The sequence below is a fragment of the Amborella trichopoda genome, chromosome 3, assembly GCF_054954075.1.
Source record: "Amborella trichopoda isolate Santa Cruz 75 chromosome 3, AtrichopodaSantaCruz75HAP2 v2.0, whole genome shotgun sequence".
In the NCBI taxonomy this organism is placed as follows: Eukaryota; Viridiplantae; Streptophyta; class Magnoliopsida; order Amborellales; family Amborellaceae; genus Amborella; species Amborella trichopoda.
This window is the reverse complement of record NC_142338.1, coordinates 35,983,434-36,005,137: the sequence shown is the minus strand read 5'-3', so window position 1 is coordinate 36,005,137 and position 21,704 is coordinate 35,983,434. Positions and strand designations below refer to the sequence as shown.

The following is a 21,704-nucleotide window of genomic DNA, read 5'->3' as shown; positions in this document are numbered from 1 at the left end:
TATTTATATCTAATTATAAATTTTAAATTTAAAAAATGGTTAAAATCAAGTAGATCTCTAAACATATTAATATCTTGAAAATGGACGATGTAGATAATATGTTGTAAAATACACTATTTCTAATACTTAAAATCTTTTTATTTTTCATACTCATACATCTCGATGTCGAGATGATCAATCAAAGGGTTTTTCAACATTAAAAATACCTTTTCCAATGGATTTTTTAGGGGCATCCGTAGTTCTACATTATAAGGTAGCATCCTTCTATAAACGTTTTCATATATATATATATATATATAGGGTGCGGTTTGTATAGAGCCTAGGCTCTAAACAATCAACTTAGAGCCTACCTTCAAATAGTTTCAATTATGGAAATCTTTGTGATAGTCTTAGAATATATTTTCACCATCATTTATAAAGTTTATAGCTTAAAAAATAGTGTAGATCAATAGATCTATGAAAACTTGAAAATTGACCATAAAAAAATGTGTTACAAAATACACTATTTTCAAAATTTGAAATCTATTTTTTTATCATGTCCATGCCACGTGATCACAAGATGATCAATTCGAGGATATTTGGTCATCAAAACAATCTCATCTAGTGAAATTTTTTATTTAGGCTCGAATTTGATTGTTTAGAGCCTTGGCTCTATATCAACTTTTCCCATATATATATATAGATAAGGGACCAATGTAATCATTCATTCAAAATCAGATCAACACAAGGAGTATATTTAAGGATGATAAACTACACCGCTAATTCAAAATTTTAAAGAGATCCTAAAGCCTAATCCCAATTCTCAAAAGATAAACAACACGATAGTGGAACATAAGCTTCATCTCTATCTTTAAAGAGAGCACCAATAAAGGACCCCAGTATCTCCCTCACATACCCCACGCTACCGTTTCCATTTTTTTTCCTTTTTTTTTGGGCGAATGTTATCAAATTTATTTTTTGAGTAAGAAAAATAAAATTTTTTTTTGGGGATGTCAGACCACAAATAAGAAATTTGCAACGGTAACATTACCTCATCAACAACCACAATGGCCGAATAAGTCACCCCATATTTAGCCAAAGAATCAGCCATACAATTTGCCTTTCGATAGACATGGACGAAAGAGTGGCCACCAATTTATCTCTTTTCCCTGCACAGCCCAAGCTCCCATTTCCATTTCTCTTTCTCTCTTCTCCACTATTTTGAAGTATATATCCTACTCTTGTCTATCTTAGTTCTCTTCATCTAAAAAAGAAGCTAACTGATTTCCTCACTCTTGGGTATCTCTCTTTGAGGTGGTTTGCAGGTATATAGTTAGCAGAAGGCAGAGATAATGACGAAGGAGATGAGATGGCGGTGGTTTCGTTCGATCATTTTAGCGGCGGCGATGATGGTCATTTGTAGTGCAGAGAGTGGGACTAAATCTGACGTTGGAGATCCGGGAATGAGGAGAGATGGTTTGAGAGTAGCATTTGAGGGATGGAATCAGTGCAATGAGGTTGGGGCTGAAGCACCTTCCATGGGTAGCCCAAGAGCTGCTGATTGCTTTGATGTCATCCAATTAGCTAGTAAGTGTTTGTGTTTGCCAAACTGTGCTGTTATTAGTTTTTACTTCTTACCCAAGTGGGTCACAGTTTCTGCTTCTAGCCTAGGCCCAAGATCTGGTATATGATTTTCTCCCTCAAAATTTGACAGTTTGGGTGTATCATAAAGTTTTATCCAGAGTTCAAAAAATCGAGTTGAGTCTGAGTTACTCGCCCGAGTAAAGTTGGAGCTTAAAAAAATAAAAAATGAGTTATAATATATAATTTATGTTGTCCGCTATTTTTATACTATTCGTCAAATGGCCTACTGGTTCAAAACCTCGGTTTTTCATCTCATGTTTTGTTGAAAGAAAACTACAATTATATGTTTATATTATTAGCTTTTTCACTTTTCTTTGCACAATTTATGGTAGTGTGTCTTGTAGAGTGCCGGGTTTTAGAATACTTTTGCTGAGGACTCGGGGTTCAAGTCCTCTTCTTAGAACTAAATTTTTTTTTTGTTTTTACTCCTGTTTGATTGAAAAAAAAACACTTAAAAAGAAACCCATAATAGTAGAGGGAAATCCGGCCCTTGCCATTATGGAAAAATACTAGCATGGTCCCCTCTAGTGTTTACAAAATCGAACCGGAACGGTTAACCGGACATGGGCCAATTAGCCTAATCCGTAAATTGGCCGATTCAATTGTTCTAATCGAGCAAGTCCCGGGTGGTCAAAAAATTGTTAAATAATAATAATAATAATAATAAAATAAAAAAATAATAATTGAAAAGCATATAAAGTATTAATAAAACAAAACACAAAGTTGAAAATTAATGAAAAATGGATTTTAAAGGTACCTAGGAGTATTTTTAATTTTTTTCGAAAAGATAAGAAAATATAAAAATGAGTATTGATGACCAAAATAATTTCTAATCGTTGCCATAATTTAAAAATATTAAAAAATGTATTATAAATCAAATTCTTTATTTTTGGGATTTTATGTATATATTTTTGAATTTTTTTATTTAAATACTGGTCGATCATCAAAACTGCCGCGAAACCAATGGCCGGTTCTGATCTAACCGGGCAGGCCCAGTTTTTAATATTCACACTTTATTAATATATAAAAAATAAAACTTGTTGTACATGATATTGAGGGAAAACTTGCCTCGCCCATTCGCCAATTCTGAGTTTCTCGGCCGACTCCGAGTAGAATTGGTCGAGTCGAAAAACACTTGTTTTCTCAAATTTCTTTTGAAGTTTGAACCTTTCACATTTAATGCTTAAGATTAATTGTGACCACTTTGTATATATATATATATATATATATATATAATTCTTTTATTCTCTTATACTCTTTCTTTTTGGCTAGATCACTTACAAATAGTCCATTACAATAAATTAACTAGACCCGAGGCTCGACGACTGGACCTGATCCAGGTACGGGTATGGGCGCAAATATTGGACCCGAACACTATCCGGATCAGGGTTCATGTCCATGTGGACCCAACCCCGGTATTATTTAAATAATATTTAATATTTAATATATAATATCTAAAAATATTTAATTAATATTTAAAGAAATATCACTATATATTTTAGTTATATAAGGATGAGGTTTCTATAAGGCCTAGGCTTTATGAAAACAAAATAAAGCCTCACCTCAAATCCCTTATGAAAACAAAATAAAGCCTCACCTCAAATCCTCGTCAGGTCGGCAACAAAAATCTCCATAATGGCTCTAAAATCAATTTTCAATACCCACAATAAAATTTGAAACTAAAAATGTTTCAAAGTATGTTATTTTTAGTTTTTATACCAATTGTATGAATATGAAATTTGGTACGTGCCATCTTCTCATTGGGGCACACCTATAAAAAGCATCAAAAATATTTTTTCGATAAAATATAATGATCAAAATTCCCCTTGAAGCTTTCAAGGGTATTTTAGTCATTTTATGTTATTGGAAATATTTTTTTTATATTTTTTCGGTAGTGCGAGTTTAAAAGAAGATTTTATTTACAAAATTTGGTATTAAAATAGTTTGTAGAAAAAACATTAGAAATAAAATAGTGTAAAGATGTGATATTGTGATTGGGGCAATCTTAGCCCTTCATTCAGAATGGACGGTAGGATGAGGGAAAGTATATAAGGTTTATGTTGTAGGGAGAAGCATAAAAAGCTTGCCCTATATATAAAAGGTGTGGTTTCGATAAATAAGGTTGCAACCTTAAACAATCGAACTAAAGTGCACATCCAAATTTTGTCATAACATGTAATTTTGGTGTAAATTTTTATTGGATTATCTCAAAATCTATTTTCGCATCTAATTATAAAATTTTAAACTCCAAAAATAATTAAAAAGTAGATCTATAAACATATTAAAATTTTGAAATTGGACGGTCTAGATAATGTATTGCAAGATGCTTGCACTATTTTTTAGATTCAAAACCTTGTTTTTTTTCCTATTCATACATCTCATTGTTAATCAATTACAGGGTTTTTCAACATTAAAACAACTTTTTCCAATAGATTAATTTTACATTTTAAGGTTGCAACCTTTTATAAGCTTTATATATATATATATATATATATATATATATATATATATATATATGGAAAATGATCCTTTGAGCCAGTGGGCTCACAAGTAAGAATGAGCCCAATGGCCCAGATTGAATCAGGGCCGATTTGACTATCACGAATGCCCGCTTGTGATTAAATATTAATTTTTTCTACAAATCCAAATCACTTGAAATTTTAGGCATGTGTTCATCAAAAATAGGTGAATCTTTGAAAAATATCAAACAAATATTTTACATGAAAAAAATTGACCAAAATACCCTTGTAAAGATTCGGGGTTAGTTTGGTCAGTTTTGTTTTACGGATTAATTTTTTTATATTTTTATTAGGTGCTGCTTGATGAGAAGAACACACGCCTAAATTTTCAAGTGATTTGGATTTGTAGAAAAAAAAATTAAAATTCAAACACTAACAAATATCTGTGATCGTCAGATTGGCCTAGATTCAATCTAAGCCGTTGGGCTCATTTTTTCTTGTGAGCCTACTGGCTCACATGATCATTAAAGTAAGCCCACTGGCCCACAAGATCATATATATATATATATATATATATATATATATATATATATATATAAGTAATGATACTATGAGACCCTCCCAAACCCATATGAGCCATTAACCCAAGTCCCACACCCATGTCATAACATAACTTTTTTAGAGATCTGTGTCAAATTTAATGGTGATCGTATGTCAAAATTTCATGGTGATCATTTGAGATGTCAAAATTTAATGGTGATCATGGGTGTGGGAGGGTCTCATAGTGTCATTTTTCTCTCTCTTTCTCTTTCTATATATAATACCATCCCACACCCATGTGTATAGGATCTACATTATAAGCCATTTTTCTCCCTCTTTCTCTTTCTATATATAAGACCCTCCCACACCTATGTATATAGGATCTACATTATAAGGTTTTGAAGTGCATCCATGATCCTCCCACACCCATGTGTATAAGATCCACATTAAGGTTTTGAAGTGCATCCATGATCCTCTAACACCCATCCATATAATCTCTACATTATAAGGTTTTGAAGTGCATCCGTATTTCTACATTATAAGGTTACGTCCTTATATAAACTTTTTCCTATATATAAATATTATTTTTACATAAGGTAGAATTAAATCTCGATCCAAATCCAGCTCCAATTTGAAACCAAACCATTTCCATTCCCAATTTGAATTCAACCCGTTACCATTGCCACACCACTTCTGGCTAGATACAGAATCAGACCCCTACCCGGATCCTCAACAAACCCATTGTTACCACCGGCCGCTACCGCGTTGCGTGCCTGCCTTTCTATTGGGAGACCACTTTAAAGCGCATGGGATCCGCTATTTCTTGGCCGTCCAAAGACGTGGATATATAGGAAATCTTATGAGTACTCTATTATGGATACTTAATAAAAATAAATTTATAATTAAAAAAATTTATATGAACATTATAAGCGCATGGTTGCAATGAGTAAAAAATTATTGGGGTTTTCTAAGTTACCCATACCAATCCCTTAATATTTTTTAAGGATAATTTATCTTTAACCCTGCACACATGTAATATTATTGAGGCCTCTCAATATATTCCTACCCCAATATCTCTTTAAATTAACACTTATATTGTTATCCATATATATTATTATCTTATCAATGTTCCATTATTGCGACTCTATGTACCAATTAGCTTGTGTTTTTTTTAGTATCTCATAAAGAAAAGAGAAAAAATAAGGTCTCTCTCACTATTCCGTCGCAACTAAAACTAAAATAGGATGAGGTTTCTATAAGACCTAGGCTTTATGAAAACAAAATAAAGCCTAACCTTAAATCCTGAAAGCACTTTTGGCAAGGGAAATCTCCATGATGTTCTAAAACTAATTTCCAATACTAACTATAAAATTCAAAATTAAAACAATGGTACTAATCTTGTAGATCTATAAACAGTAATTTTTAGGACGAGATAGATAGTCTAGATAATTTGTTACAATATACACTATTTTTAAATCTTGAAATCCTTCTTTTTTCATAACCATAAATCTTGAAATCTTTTTTTTTTCATAACCATAATGCTCAAGTAAAGGTTTTCTTATACTTGAATTGTAATTGTGGATGAGTTATGAGGTGAGGCTTTACTTAGTTTGATAGGGCTGCAGCCCTATCAAACCATTTTCTATTAAAATAACTACAAAATATCCATACTAAGGAACCACATCAACCCTAGATGGTTGGTGCCACGAAGAAAGAATATTAAACACCAACCATATCTATTTTTTAATAATATTCCAGGGAAAATCGAATCAGACACCCTCTCTTTGCTCGATATTGTCTTTAAACTGTAAAAAAAACAATGGAAAAAAAGAGCTTTACTTGAAAATATACTATTAGACATTAAAAAAAATCTCATATGAAATCTTATGAGTACTCTATTATGGATACTTAATAAAAATAAATTTATAATTAAGAAAATTTCAACCCTTTTATTTTATGGTAGCCTAAATAATTTAAATGTGACAATATATAATTAAAAATTCAAAATATTCAGAAAGTGTCTCATTCCTTTATTTACTTGAAAATAAAAAAATTAATAAAATTGAAAAATGGGTATTTGTGCTCTTCCTTGACCCAAGGATACTTTTTCCTAAGAAAGAGGCACGGAGCTATTTTAATTGCTAAATCCAATTTTTTGAAGAGCAAGTTTATCTTCGATAGGAATTTTAGACTTTGAACTCCCTAATATTCAATTGTTAGAAAGAGGCATGGAGTTATTTCAATTGCTAAATCCAATTTTTTGAAGAGCAAATTTCCCTTCGATAGGAATTTTAGAGTTTGAACACCCTAAAATATTCAATTGTCAACCGACATTCAAGTAAGAAACGATATCTCCATATTCATGTATTTTTGCAAGATTATAAAAATTACTTATGCATTAGACCCCTTCTATTCTTAAAAACCAATATATATATATATATATATATATATATATATATATATATATATATATCAATTTTTAGTGATCTTTTTCGGTCTTTTTTAAAGTTGAATCTAACCGATTCATAAATCCAGACTGATTTTCTAGATAAACAATCCACGTCACCCATACGTTTTTTTTTTTTTTAAACATTGGTCTACTCCATCACTAATCAAAATAGGGGGCAAATGTTTCTTAACCTTCAAGAGAAAAGCGGAAGTGGGGCACTGACTAAGTCGTTGAACAAAGAAAAACTCTCCACTATCCCTCTCTCTTAGTATTGATTACAAAAATTGAGAAATAATGAGAATTAGAGAAGAGTTCGAGGGAGCGGCAGCGAAGGGTGAGATTGCTAGGGATAAAACGAAAGAATTAATTGTAAAATCGAGTGGCTGAAGTGTATCCTTGACTAAACTTAAAGTCCAAACTTTTTTTTTTATACTTTGTAACATAACCTGAGGCGTACCTCCGATGGTTAGGAATGATAGTAACCTCCTAGTATCATAGATAAATAGTCTTATAGTATATAATCCTAAAAAATCTTGCCCTTGTTTGTAATAGTTGGGGAGCCTTACCATAAACTGATACACAAGGTGCCGGAGATCGACAATAGGCTTGGTGTCGGGATCCCATTCCCGGGCTTGCCCCCTCGCTTTCTCTACAACGCCAACCTCTATGCTTCAGCAAAGGAGCTCTTCCTTGGCTACAAGTGCCAGGTCGTCGACTTCCCATCGTTTGCCAATCAACCCTGGCAATTCTGGATGATCATGTTGAAAAATGGAAACTACGACATGACCTCCTCGCTTTGCCCAGAGAACGGACGCAGGATTGGCCCCATGAATCAGACCTCGAGGTTCCCATGCTTCGAGAAAGGCTGTATGAACCAACCTCTGCTCTACCACAACTACACTGCACTGGATAGGCCTCAAGGGACACTCATGAGAGGAGGATTCTATGGGAGTTATGATCTTGAAATGGCCTTTGATAAAAGTAATTTGGGGAAAGTGAACACGTCGTTCTACTCGGTGACGTGGGAGAAGGAAATTGGGAAGGGGGGCTGGAAGTTCCACAATGTGCTTCAGACATCTGACAAATATCCGTGGCTCATGTTGTATCTCAGGGCTGATGCCACAAGGGGCTTCTCTGGGGGTTACCACTATGATACCAGGGGAATGCTTAAAATTGTGAGCGTCTCTTTTCCTCTTCTTGCTTTAAACTAAATTGATGGAAATCAAAATGCACTGACCCCTCTGCACATTGTTAATCTTAGACAGGAATAGACAGAAATTTTTTTTTCCGCACAAATTCAAATTGGGGCTTAATGGATAGTGATCTTGTGGTAATCTTGTAATTTGTTCCAATCTCATGAACACATATTTCATTTTTGGACAAGGAACTAGGTTACCTTTTGATCTCATAAAGGCACTAACTGAAATTGCACTTTGATTAAATTGTCATCCAACTCCAAATAACATTCAATATTTTCATGGCCATTGGATATTCAGCCTCCACAGTCACCAAAATTCAAGGTGAAGGTGACCCTAGAGATAATTAAAGGGGGAGGACCAACCAGCCAATTCTACCTGATGGACATGGGCAGCTGCTGGAAGAACGACGGAAGGTCGTGTGACGGGGACATCTTAACAGACGTCACAAGGTACAGTGAGATGATAATCAACCCAAACGTCACTGCCTGGTGCCATGCCGACAACCTCAACGTGTGCCCCCCATGGCACACTTTTGCTAATGGGACCCGAGTTCACCGCAACGACACTAAACAATACCCTTACGCTGCCTACCATGTCTACTGCACTCCTGGCAATGCTCAACATCCGGAAGAGCCATACAATTTTTGTGACCCCTATAGCAATCCGCAGGCACAAGAGATCTTACAGATACTTCCTCACCCTGTGTGGGGAGAGTATGGGTACCCTACCAAGCCTGGGCAAGGGTGGATCGGGGACCCCAGGACCTGGGAGCTTGATGTAGGGAGGCTGTCGGACAACCTCTATTTCTACCAGGTATGCCCACTAAACAACCTATTTTGCTCCTATGGCCTCTTACCCTTGGTAGAGGGGGGGGGGGGGGGGGGGGGGGGGGGGGCAATAGGTAGGGTCGGATCAGGTCCAAGTCATTTGTACCTAGACCTGAACTGCCAGGTCCCAAACATGGACCCATTCTTGGTTAAGCCCGGGGACCCAATTGCCCTACCCCTTAGAATACCGCATACCAAACCAACCCTACCCCTTAGAATACAGCGTACCAAAGGGTACATCATGAGAGCATCCACCATTGGTTTCCTTCAGTGGGTGATGGAGATGAGCCAGACTTCTTGATGATAATGATTCTCCATCGCATCCTTTCGGGAAGAGACGGTGGATGTTTCTTTGGAGTACCATGTGCCATACACTACCATCCATTGGTGTATAAAATATTTTGTGCAAGAGCCACAACGTATTCAAATTCAACTTGAATTAAAAAAATGTCGAGAATTTCAAACCGAGTAAAGTGCCCAGTTGACTGGCATCAGAGTTAGGAATAATACTGGATTTAACCAACGCTTAAATAATTGTGGTAGATCGACTTGAATCACTAAATAAATTTAATTTGATGCCTTCAGTAGTTATTTTTCTTATCATAATTGCTTTTTTTCTAAGCCTTTTTTTTTTTTTTCCCTTGCATCGAGTCATCCTATAATGTTCAAGTAGATATTAGTAAACAATTGCATATTAGCATGTTATGTATGTTTCAGAACTGTTATGGGCAGAGTTACTCATCTTTGTATGGGCCGAGTTACTCTTCTTTGTATGTACAATTCAGATATACATACATGGAAAAGACTTAAAAACGTACTTTCCAAACAAAAAAAATTTAAAATACCGTACGGAAAAAATGAATAGTATTTCGCTTGCCAATGGCCATTACAATTTTGCCTTAAAAGTTGCAAGCCGTTGCGGATTTGTGGTTTTCCGTGTTTTTTGGTGTGGTCAATGGACATAGCATGTCCGGTACAGTCAGTGGACATAGCATGTCTGGTGGTTCGAAAATATTGGACAACTTCGAGCTTAGGATGAAAACACTGTTCATTTTCTCCTATAAGCGTTGTGTGTTGTGTAGTGGTTTCCGATATATATATATATATATATATATATATATAAACAATGTTTTATGGGTGCAGTTGGCATACGGATGCATCCGTAGTTGTAGAGATAAGGTATACCTTCAAATTTTATCATGGTATATAATTTTGATGTAAAATGTTCTTAGGATTATCTCAAAATCTATCTTTATATCTAATTATAAAATTTTAAATTTAAAAAATGGTTAAAATCAAGTAGATCTATAAACATATGAAAATCTTGAAAATCGATGGCGTAAATAATATGTTGTAAAATGTACTATTTTTGAGACTTAAAATCTTTTTATTTTTCATGGTTATACATTTCAATGTTGAGATGATCAATCAAAGGGTTTTTCAACATTAAAACTACCTTTTTCGATAGATTTTTTAGGTGCATCTGTAGCTCTGGTTGCATCCTTATATAAACTTTTTCTATGTTTTATTTAGGCAGTTTTGGCAAACATTGGTGAATATTTTTTGTATATTTTTATATTTTTCGTTTTTGTTTTGGCATTTTCAAAAATATCTCAAACTATAAATTATTATTATTATTATTAGAGAAATTATCGCTAATATAAATATATTTTACTATAATTGGAAAAAAAACCCTCAAATTTTCAAAACCTCACCTACACCCTTTCTCACAATTTTCGGTTTTTTTTTGACAAAATTAACCTTCACGGTAGTCTTTTTACCTTAAAGAGTATTACAGTAATTTAAATACCGTAATACTTTAATAGGTATTATTTATACCGTAGTAACTTCAATTAGCATTACAGTAAAGTACCGTAAAGCTATGACCCTTTTACAACATTTTAAGTATCGTAAAAACTAACACATGTTACTTAAAATGCCGTAAAACCATTTCTCCTTATTATATTTATCTCTTTCATCTCTATTTTTTTTTATGTTTATCTCTTATTTTTATCTCTTCATTCTCTCTCTAAATCTTTTCTCTTCCTAACTGGGATATTTGGCCATAAGATTGTAGAGAGAGAAAGAAGAGCTAAAAAAAAGAATAAATAAAACATAAAAGAAGAGAAGAAAATAAGAGCTAAAAATAAAAAAATATTAATATTGTAGAGAGAGAAAGAAGAGCTAAAAAAGAATGAGAGAGAGAAAAAAGAGATAAATATGAAAAAGAATTGGAGAGAGAAAGAATAGGTAAACATAAAAGAAATTAGAGATGAAAGAAGAAATAAGAGCTAAAAAAGAATGAGAGAGAGAGAAAAAAGAAATAAATATTAAGATTGTAGGAATAGAAAGAAGAGATAAAAAAGAATGAGAGAAAGAAAAAAGAGATAAATATGAAAAAGAATTAGAGAAAAAGAATAGATAAACATAAAAGAAATTAGAAGGAGAAAAAAAAGAGATAAATAGTAAGATTATAGAGAGAGAACGAAGAGAAAAATTAATGAGAGAGAAAAAAAAGAGAGAAATATGAAAAAGAATTAGAGAGAAAGAATAAATAAATATAAAAGAAATTAAAGATGAAATAGATAAATATAAACAAAGAGAAAGAATAGATAAATATAATAAAATAAATTAGAGATGAAATAGATAAATATAAACAGAGAGAAATAATAAATAAACATAATAAAATGAATTAGAGATGAAATAGATAAATATAAATAGAGAGAAAGAATAGATAAACATAATAAAATGAATTAAAGATGAAATAGATAAATACAAAGAGAGAGAAAGAACATATAAAGATGAAATAGATAAACATAATAAAAGGAATTAGAGATGAAATAGATAAATATAAATATAGAGAAAGAATAGATAAATATAAAAAGAATTAAATATGAAATAGATAAAAATAGAGAGAAAGAATAGATAAACATAAAAAAATTAAATATGAAATAGATAAATATAAACAAAGAGAAAGAATAGATAAACATAATCAAAGGAATTAGAGATGAAATAGAAACATAAAATGAATTAGAGATGAAATAGATAAATATAGAGAAAGAATAGATAAACGTTATAAAAAGAATTAAAGATGAAATAGATAAATATAATAAAAAGAATTAGAGATGAAATAGATAAATATAAACAAAAAAAATAAACAAAGAGAAAAAATAGATAAATATAATAAAATGAATTAGAGATGAAATAGATAAATATAAACAGGGAAAAAAAATAGATAAACATAATAAGAGGAATTAGAGATGAAATAGATAAATATAACAAAAAGAATTAGAGATGAAATAGATAAATATAAACAGAGAGAAAGAATAGATAAAGATCAAATAGATAATAAACAGAGAGAAAGAAGAGATAAATATAATAAGAGGAATTAGAGATGAAATAGATAAATATAAACAAAGAAAAAAAATAGATAAACATAATAAAATGAATTAGAGATAAATAGATAAATATAATAAAATGAATTAGAGATGAAATAGATAAATACAGATAAACAAAGAGAAATAATAAATAAATAGAAATAATAGATAAACATAAAGAATAGATAAACATAAAAGGAATTAGCGATGAAAGAGATAAATATAAATAGAGAGAAACATAATAAAAGGAATTAGAGATGAAATAGATAAATATAAACAGAGAGAAACATAATAAAAGGAATTAGAGATGAAATAGATAAATATAAACATATATAAACATAATAAAAGGAATTAGAGATGAAATAGATAAATATAAACATATATAAACATAATAAAATGAATTAGAGATGAAATAGATAAATATAAACAGAGATAACCAGCGAGCATTCAAAGATCTGTCCCACATTCATTCGTGAAGGTACTCCTAACGGGTTGAAGACCATATCAACTAGTGTTCCATCTTGCAAATAAGGCATATCTTGTCTAGGCAAAATTTTGGAAATGATACCCTTATTGCCATGTCTTCCGGCGACTTTATCACCCAAGAATTAGAGATGAAATAAATAATTAAAAATAGAGAGAAAGAATAGATAAACATAAAAGGAATTAGAGATGAAATAGATAACTATAAACAGAGATAAACATAATAAAATGAATTAGAGATGAAATAGATAAATGCAAATAGAGAGAAAAAATAGATAAACATAAAATGAATTAGAGATGAAATAGATAAATATAAACAGAGCGATTAACAGAAAATAGATAAATAGATAAATATAAAAAAGGTTTAGATCAACAGAAAATAGATAAATATAAAAAAGGTTTATCGTATAATATGGTGTCTGTTTACGGTGCTTGGATAAATATAAAAAGGGTTTAGATCAACAGAAAATAGATAAATATAAAAAGGGTTTGCCGTATAACATGGTTAGTGTTAAGGTACTTAAAAACAACGTAGGGTCAGTGTAAGTTAGTGTTTATGGTACTTAAAACGATGCAGGGTCAATGTAAGTTAAAATGCCATCAGTATTACGATACTTAAAATACCTTATAAAATTATCGAAGTATTACGGTAGTTACTTAAAACGCTATATAAGGGTCAGTGTAAGTTAAAATGCTCTCAGTATTACGATACTTAAAATACCGTATAAAATTATCTAAGTATTACGGTACTTAGCGTACCGTATAACCTGCACTAACTATTACCGTATAACCTGCACTAACTACTACTATTACGGTATAACATGTACTAACTATTACTATTACGATAATACGACTATCGTAAAGGTCATTTTGGTGAAAAAAATAAAAAATAAGGAAAAAGGGAGTAGACGAGATAAACAAAAGTTTGGGTTTTTTTGTTTTTTTTCAATTGAACATAAATTAAATTAAGGTATATTTGCGATAATTTCCCTTGTTATTGTTATTGTTATTGTTATGATTATTGTTATTGTTATTGTTATTGTTATTGTTATTGTTATTGTTATTGTTATTGTTATTGTTATTGTTATTGTTATTGTTATTGTTATTGTTATTATTATTATTATTATTATTATTATTATTATACCCTTTTAAGCTTATTTCAACTTTTTAATGTTTCTCTTAATTTTATTTTACCTCTATTGTCAAATATTTTATTGAAAAAAATATATATAAGGTTACAACCTTGCTGGTAGAAGTAAGGTTGCATTAATCTATACATCTATTTTATTTAGACCATGTGTATTTGATACTAGCTTAAAAGATGTGCCAAGCTACTTTTTGATAATTTTTTAAAAGATGTGTCAAACCTACGCCATCCAACTAAAATATGGTGATGTATTAGTTGCAACTTTATATAAACCACACCCATATTTTTTTCTCATATGTGTATATATATATATATATTTCTTTTTGGGGGGTGGGGGGTTGGCCTTGTATAGTTAGTTAAGTAATTCATCTCGTTATATATTTTATTTATTTTATTTTTTTGGGGGGTGGGGGTTGGCCTTGTATACTTGGTCAAGTAATTTACCTCGGTTTACTTTGTTTTCTTTTGTTATGTGAAGGAACCGGGAACTCCTCTAGCCAAGCGGATATGGACGTCTCTTGACTTGGGAACTGAGATTTATATTAGCAAGAAAAGTGAAGTTGCAGAGTGGATAGTCAGTAACTTCGATGTCATAATCTCGGAGTCCGAGTCCCCTACCAAACCATGATGAATGCCTTAAAAGCCTCTCTCTCTCTCTCTCTCTCTAAGAAAAGTGAAGTTGCAGAGTGGATAGTCAGCAACTTCGATGTCATAATCTCGGAGTCCGAGTCCCCTACTAAACCATGATGAATGACTTAAAAGCCTCTCTCTCTCTCTCTCTCTCTCTAGGTTTTAAATCTTTTGAAATTTTACACGTCTTCATGAATAGAGACCTCATATTGGATGGTTAACACGTCGTTATGAATAGGGACATCATATTGGATGGTTCCCTTTAAATAGAATTCAACAGAAATAATGTCAAAAATGTGCTGCCCTTTAAACATATTATATGCGAAAAGTATCTATGCAACCTTTGCCTAGGTATTGTGTCCGAATAAAATTATCTCCACATACTTTTGTGCAATGTTGACTTGTGATTTCCAAAACATCTATTCATTTCCAATAGGGGTGATTTCGGATCGGGTCCAGATCTCTCAGATCTGGATCTGGATCCGGATCCGATCGGATCTTAAAGATTTATATCCTATCAAAATCTAAAATTATATATAAGATTCAGATCTGGATCCGGATTAGAAAAATCAGCCAAAGGAAAAAGTTCAATGGAAAGAAAGTAATCTAAAGCCTAGAAACATGAAGCCCATTAGCCCTTTTTCTGGATTTATGGACAAAAAGGAAACGATAATTTTATACAAAAATACATATCGTTGTTCAAAATTTGTGGAACCAAAGCCGGGATTTAGGAGTTGATATTTTATCTTGAATATTTGTGGAACCAGAACTAAAATCGAAACAAGCATTATTAGATAACAAAATGTACCAAAAATCCGACAACCAAAGTCATTCAAAATGTTCTGAGAACATCCAAGAATAATCGAACAATGAAGACCCACAAAAATAAATATTTATAAACAATGAAATAAAATGCAAATGCCGTATCTAATCTATCTACATTGAGTGCCGTAATCTGGTGCTAATCCCGTCTAAGCAGGATCTTGGGAGGGGTGGCTTGGAAATGGTCCTAGTCTTTGGCTTATGCACAAGGTGGCTACTTTCAAGAGTCTGAACCCATGCGATTATGTTGGCTACTCGAGTCTGTTACTATCACACCAAGTGACAACCTCCCGAGTGTGACTATCTAAATAAAATCACATATAAATAAGCGAAAAGAGAGCAGAAAATAAAAATTTGATAAAAAAAATATTACAAAAATTATTAAAAAGAATAAGAAGGTTTATGATTTCCAAAACATCTATTCATTTCCAATAGGGGTGATTTCGGATCGGGTCCAGATCTCTCAGATCTGGATCTGGATCCGGATCCGATCGGATCTTAAAGATTTATATCCTATCAAAATCTAAAATTATATATAAGATTCAGATCTGGATCCGGATTAGAAAAATCAGCCAAAGGAAAAAGTTCAATGGAAAGAAAGTAATCTAAAGCCTAGAAACATGAAGCCCATTAGCCCTTTTTCTGGATTTATGGACAAAAAGGAAACGATAATTTTATACAAAAATACATATCGTTGTTCAAAATTTGTGGAACCAAAGCCGGGATTTAGGAGTTGATATTTTATCTTGAATATTTGTGGAACCAGAACTAAAATCGAAACAAGCATTATTAGATAACAAAATGTACCAAAAATCCAACAACCAAAGTCATTCAAAATGTTCTGAGAACATCCAAGAATAATCAAACAATGAAGACCCACAAAAATAAATATTTATAGACAATGAAATAAAATGCAAGTGCCGTATCTAATCTATCTACATTGAGTGCCGTAATCTGGTGCTAGTCCCGTCTAAGCAGGATCTTGGGAGGGGTGGCTTGGAAATGGTCCTAGTCTTTGGCTTATGCACAAGGTGGCTGCTTTCAAGAGTCTGAACCCATGCGATTATGTTGGCTACCCGAGTCTGTTACTATCACACCAAGTGACAACCTCCCGAGTGTGACTATCTAAATAAAATCACATATAAATAAGCGAAAAGAGAGCAGAAAATAAAAATTTGATAAAAAAAATATTACAAAAATTATTAAAAAGAATAAGAAGGTTTATGATTTCCAAAACATCTATTCATTTCCAATAGGGGTGATTTCGGATCGGGTCCAGATCTCTCAGATCTGGATCTGGATCCGGATCCGATCGGATCTTAAAGATTTATATCCTATCAAAATCTAAAATTATATATAAGATTCAGATCTGGATCCGGATTAGAAAAATCAGCCAAAGGAAAAAGTTCAATGGAAAGAAAGTAATCTAAAGCCTAGAAACATGAAGCCCATTAGCCCTTTTTCTGGATTTATGGACAAAAAGGAAACGATAATTTTATACAAAAATACATATCGTTGTTCAAAATTTGTGGAACCAAAGCCGGGATTTAGGAGTTGATATTTTATCTTGAATATTTGTGGAACCAGAACTAAAATCGAAACAAGCATTATTAGATAACAAAATGTACCAAAAATCCAACAACCAAAGTCATTCAAAATGTTCTGAGAACATCCAAGAATAATCGAACAATGAAGACCCACAAAATAAATATTTATAAACAATGAAATAAAATGCAAATGCCGTATCTAATCTATCTACATTGAGTGTCGTAATCTGGTGCTAGTCCCGTCTAAGCAGGATCTTGGGAGGGGTGGCTTGGAAATGTTCCTAGTCTTTGACTTATGCACAAGGTGGCTGCTTTCAAGAGTCTGAACCCATGCGATTATGTTGGCTACCCGAGTCTGTTACCATCACACCAAGTGACAACCTCCCGAGTGTGACTAGCTAAATAAAATCACATATAAATAAGCGAAAAGAGAGCAGAAAATAAAAATTTGATAAAACAAATATTACAAAAATTATTAAAAAGAATAAGAAGGTTTATGATCAGATACAGACCAGTATGTTAATCATTACCTGAAGGAGACAAGCATGAGTAATGTAGTTCCCATCTTGCATAAAATCAATAAATAGCAACCTAATTAACTGGCATTCGAAACAAAGTCATAATGACAAGACATAAAAAAAAAAAAGTAGATGGGCCATGACCATTCAAGGATGGATTGGGCTCAAAACCCAAAAAAAAACTTGTGAAACATTTGGAGAAGTCGCTAAGTTCCCAGCTGTCAGAATAGAGCCATACTAGAAACGATTACTCCAGGAATAGTTTGTATATATGTCTTCCAAAATTTAAAATAAAATAAATGATTCAATCCCCACCCGTTAATCTTTTATTTATATATATATGGAAGATGCTATGGTATGTCGATTCGTGTACCGCTACAGTAAACGTCGAATCTGGGCCGATCTGACGATCACGGATTTTTGGTAGTGTTTTATTTTTCATTTTTTTTTTCTATCAATCGGAATGATCTGAAATTTGGAGCATGTGTTCATAAAAATTAAGCGAATCTACGAAAAAATATCAAAAAAATGTTTTACATGAAATAAATTAACTAAAATACCCTCGAAATGTTTCATAGGTATTTTGGTCAATAATTTTTTCACAAATTATTTTTTTATATATTTTTATTAAGAGCGCATCACTAAGATGTACACATGCTCCAAATTTCTGATTATTTCGAGTTTTAGGCAAAAACTAAAATTCAAACATTTTCGGACAACCGTGGCCGTCAGATCGACCTAGATTCCATATGGGTCGTTGGGTGTTTACTGTAGCTGTACACACATGGGAGTACAAGAACACTATCCATATATATATTGTTGGAAAAAATACAGTCCAACGGCCAAAACAGAAGCAAAATAAAATAACCGAAAATCGGGTATCATACCTGAGTGCTCGAACAACAATTTTGGTGAACAAACGCGGAGAGGAATAATCAACTCATGTACGTACGTTCGACAAATACTAGAGTTGCCAAAATCAATTCCACAACGCAAATCCCGAGCAATGTGAAAACTCACGAACACTCAAACAGATGCGATATGAGCAGTCCAAACTCGACTCTCATGCACAACTCTTTATCACTCAAGGCCGGATCTCTACTTAGATCTCAAATGGGAGGGAGATTGTACTCTCTCTCACACCTTTTCTCTATCTCTCAAGAGGAGCTCGCACACCATTCTTGTGTGTGTTGTAGTGTATATGGAGACCTCCACCCCTCCCCCTTTTATAATGAGAAAAAGTGCCCTCTCATGAAGATGCGCCGATTCGTGTACCGCTACAGTAAATGTCAAATCTGAGCCGATCACGGATGTTTAGAAGTGTTTTCTTTTTTACTTTTTTTTCTACAAATCAAAATGAACTGAAATTTGGAGCGTGTGTTCATAAAAATTAGGCGAATCTATGAAAAATATCACAAAAATATTTTACATGAAATAAATTAACTAAAATACCCTCGAAATGTTTCATAGGTATTTTAGTCAATATTTTTTTCACGAATTATATTTTTATATATTTTTATTAGGTGCGCATAACTAAGATGTACACATGCTCCAAATTTCAGATTATTCCTATTTGTAAAAAAAATTAAAATTCAAACATTCTCAGACAATCATGACCGTCAAATCGACCTAGATTCGATATGGGCCTTGGGTGTTTATTGTAGCAGTACGCACATGGGCGTACAAGAATTCTATCCATATATATACTAGAATTGCCGAAATAAATTCTACACCGTAAATCTCGAGCGATGTGAAAACTCACGAACACTCAAACAGATGCGATAGGAGCAGTCCAAACTCGACTCTCATGCACAACTCTTTATCACTCAGGGCCGGATCTCTACTTAGATCTCAAATGGGAGGGAGATTGTACTCTCTCACACACATTTTCTCTATCTCTCAAGAGGAGCTCGCACACCATTCTTGTGTGTGTTGTAGTGTATATGGAGACCTTCACCCCTCCTCCTTTTATAATGAGAGAAAGTGCCCTCTCATGAAGATGTGTAACCTCATGAAGAGGTGTAACCCCTCATGAAGAGGTGTAACCCCCTCATGAAGGGGTTACACCTGTGCTCCGGACTGTTATTCCCAGTGGAGCTACATGCAGGCCACTATCCCTCATCCCCAGTAGGAGTCACATCCATATTGCAGCCCATTATCCCCAGTGGAGTTAGGGTCATTCTTGTCTCTTCAATTCCTAGTGGAGTTACATCTGTGCTCCAGTCTCTCCATTCTCAGCAGAGTTACATGCATGTCATTGCTCATTATCCTCGTGAAGTCATATTTACCCCATTAATCCCCAGTGAATCTGCTTCTCACCGAGCCACTCTATCCCCCCATGGAGCTTTACTTAAGCGATGACCCACTCAATGGTCTGTGCTGCATGATCCTAAACTGTACATCCATGGTCCGTGCTGCATGACCTTCAATTACACAACCATGGTCTAGATACACGACCCTAAACTGCATGGTCCAAACTATATGACCTTAAATTGTAGCGGAGGTCTAGTTGCACGACGTTAAATTGCATGGCCCAAGTTGCATGACTTTAAACTGCATAACTACAACCCAAGCTATATGACCTTAAACCATAGTGCACGTCCAGGCGGCATGACGTTAAACTGCTTTACATAGGTCCTAGAGGCATGACCCTAAACTTGCCCTCACACACGTGCGCACACCCTTTACGTGCATCTTCACTCACGTCTTCCCTAACCGACCCCTCTGTGTGCGCGCATCACCTTCAGCACCTCCCCAGTAAATCCATCTTCCTCCATTACCATGCATCATTCTCCAATGAGTCTCACCCTTACTCACATAACAGTGAACCATCCCGCCATCCATACTCGCTGTCAACTAGTGGGTCACCACTTTTCACCTTCCATCCATACATCATTTGTCCCTCGCAGACAGCCTCATGTCATCTCCCCAAAGTGAGTTAAAACTACCACCATACTCACTCCATGGCCTCAACAGATTGTCACTCATTTCCACTATGGTCCAGTTATATGACCTTAAACTGTAGTGTATGTCCTGGCCACATGACGTTAAAAGGCTTCGCACAGGTCCTGAAGGCATGACCTTAAACACGCCTTCACAAAAAAAAAGGAAAAAAAGAAAAGGAGAGAAAATAACGGGCATGGTGTATACCTAGATAAGGGAACGCCATGAGTAAAAATGACGATTGGGCATGGTCGCGAAAACATGAGTAAAAGAGATCTATGAAAATAGAAGCCTGGGCACGATGAAAACCCCAAAAGGGCACCGTGAGCAAAAACAGATGAAAAGGGGTGGACATGGCAGCAAGGTCATGGGTAAAAGAACCCAAAAATAAAGGAGGTTGGTAAAAACCGTCTTTACGACGCAACTTCCTCAGTCTAGGTGAAAACCCAAAAAGGGCACTTGTACCAATAAAGTAGGTTGACGCCGCATCATAGCTTCGACTGACACCCAATTGCCAAACAGGCGTTATTCTGGCTAACGAGGTCCACACAAATTCCTCAGCTGTCAGGATCCAATCACAACACAAGATGGCTCACTCGGGATTGAGAGCCTCACAAGATCTACTAAACACCAAAATCAAGAAGAGTCATTGAGGGTGAGGATGATGACCGAAAGATCCCTCCAAAATCAAAGAGAGTCCTTGAGGGTGAGGACGATGGCCGAAAGATCCCTTTAATAACAAGAAGTGTCCTTGAGGGTGAGGACAATGATCGAAAGATCCCTCCAAAAATAGGAAGAGTCCTTGAGGGTGAGGACGATGACCGAAAGATCCCTCCAAAATAAAAAATAGTCCTTGAGGTTAAGGACGATAATCGAAAGATCCCTCCAAAATCAATGAGAGTCCTTGAGGGTAAGGATGATGAACAAAAGATCCCTCAAAATAAAAAAGAGTCCCTAGGGTGAGGACGATGACCACAAGATCCCTCAAAAACACAAAATGGCCCTCCGGGGTATCGTCTGATAGGGTGACGGCTGTAAATACCAATCTCTCCATGTCGCAAACTCGTATGACAAGGTGAAGACATTAAAAAATAACCCCTACATTCCTGTGAGGCTGAGGGCCCTGACAGGATCCCTCAA

General features: G+C 34.0%; 1 protein-coding gene across 2 annotated transcripts; it reads left to right on the top strand.

Moving 5' to 3' along the window:
• Positions 1-1,084: 1,084 nt before the first annotated feature.
• LOC18422581 (uncharacterized) lies at positions 1,085-15,029 on the top strand. 2 transcript variants are annotated; one of them, XM_006827292.4, is made up of 5 exons: positions 1,085-1,205; positions 1,305-1,566; positions 7,624-8,246; positions 8,568-9,083; positions 14,583-15,029. In XM_006827292.4, the coding sequence occupies exons 2-5, from the start codon at positions 1,332-1,334 to the stop codon at positions 14,730-14,732; spliced, it is 1,524 nt and encodes a 507-aa protein (XP_006827355.1). In that variant the 5' UTR covers positions 1,085-1,205; positions 1,305-1,331; the 3' UTR covers positions 14,733-15,029. The 2 variants fall into 2 exon arrangements, with proteins under 2 accessions (XP_006827355.1, XP_020523936.1); XM_020668277.2 differs by having other exon boundaries at positions 1,097-1,205; positions 1,294-1,566.
• Positions 15,030-21,704: the final 6,675 nt, after the last annotated feature.

What these genes read in the sequence shown, in the direction of transcription:
- LOC18422581 (XM_006827292.4), top strand. Translation starts at nt 1,332, where the DNA reads ATGACGAAGGAGATGAGATGGCGGTGGTTTCGTTCGATCATTTTAGCG. An exon ending in TGATGTCATCCAATTAGCTA is followed by an intron (nt 1,567 to 7,623) that starts GTAAGTGTTTGT and finishes TGTTTGTAATAG; the next exon opens with TTGGGGAGCCTTACCATAAA. An exon ending in CCAGGGGAATGCTTAAAATT is followed by an intron (nt 8,247 to 8,567) that starts GTGAGCGTCTCT and finishes TTGGATATTCAG; the next exon opens with CCTCCACAGTCACCAAAATT.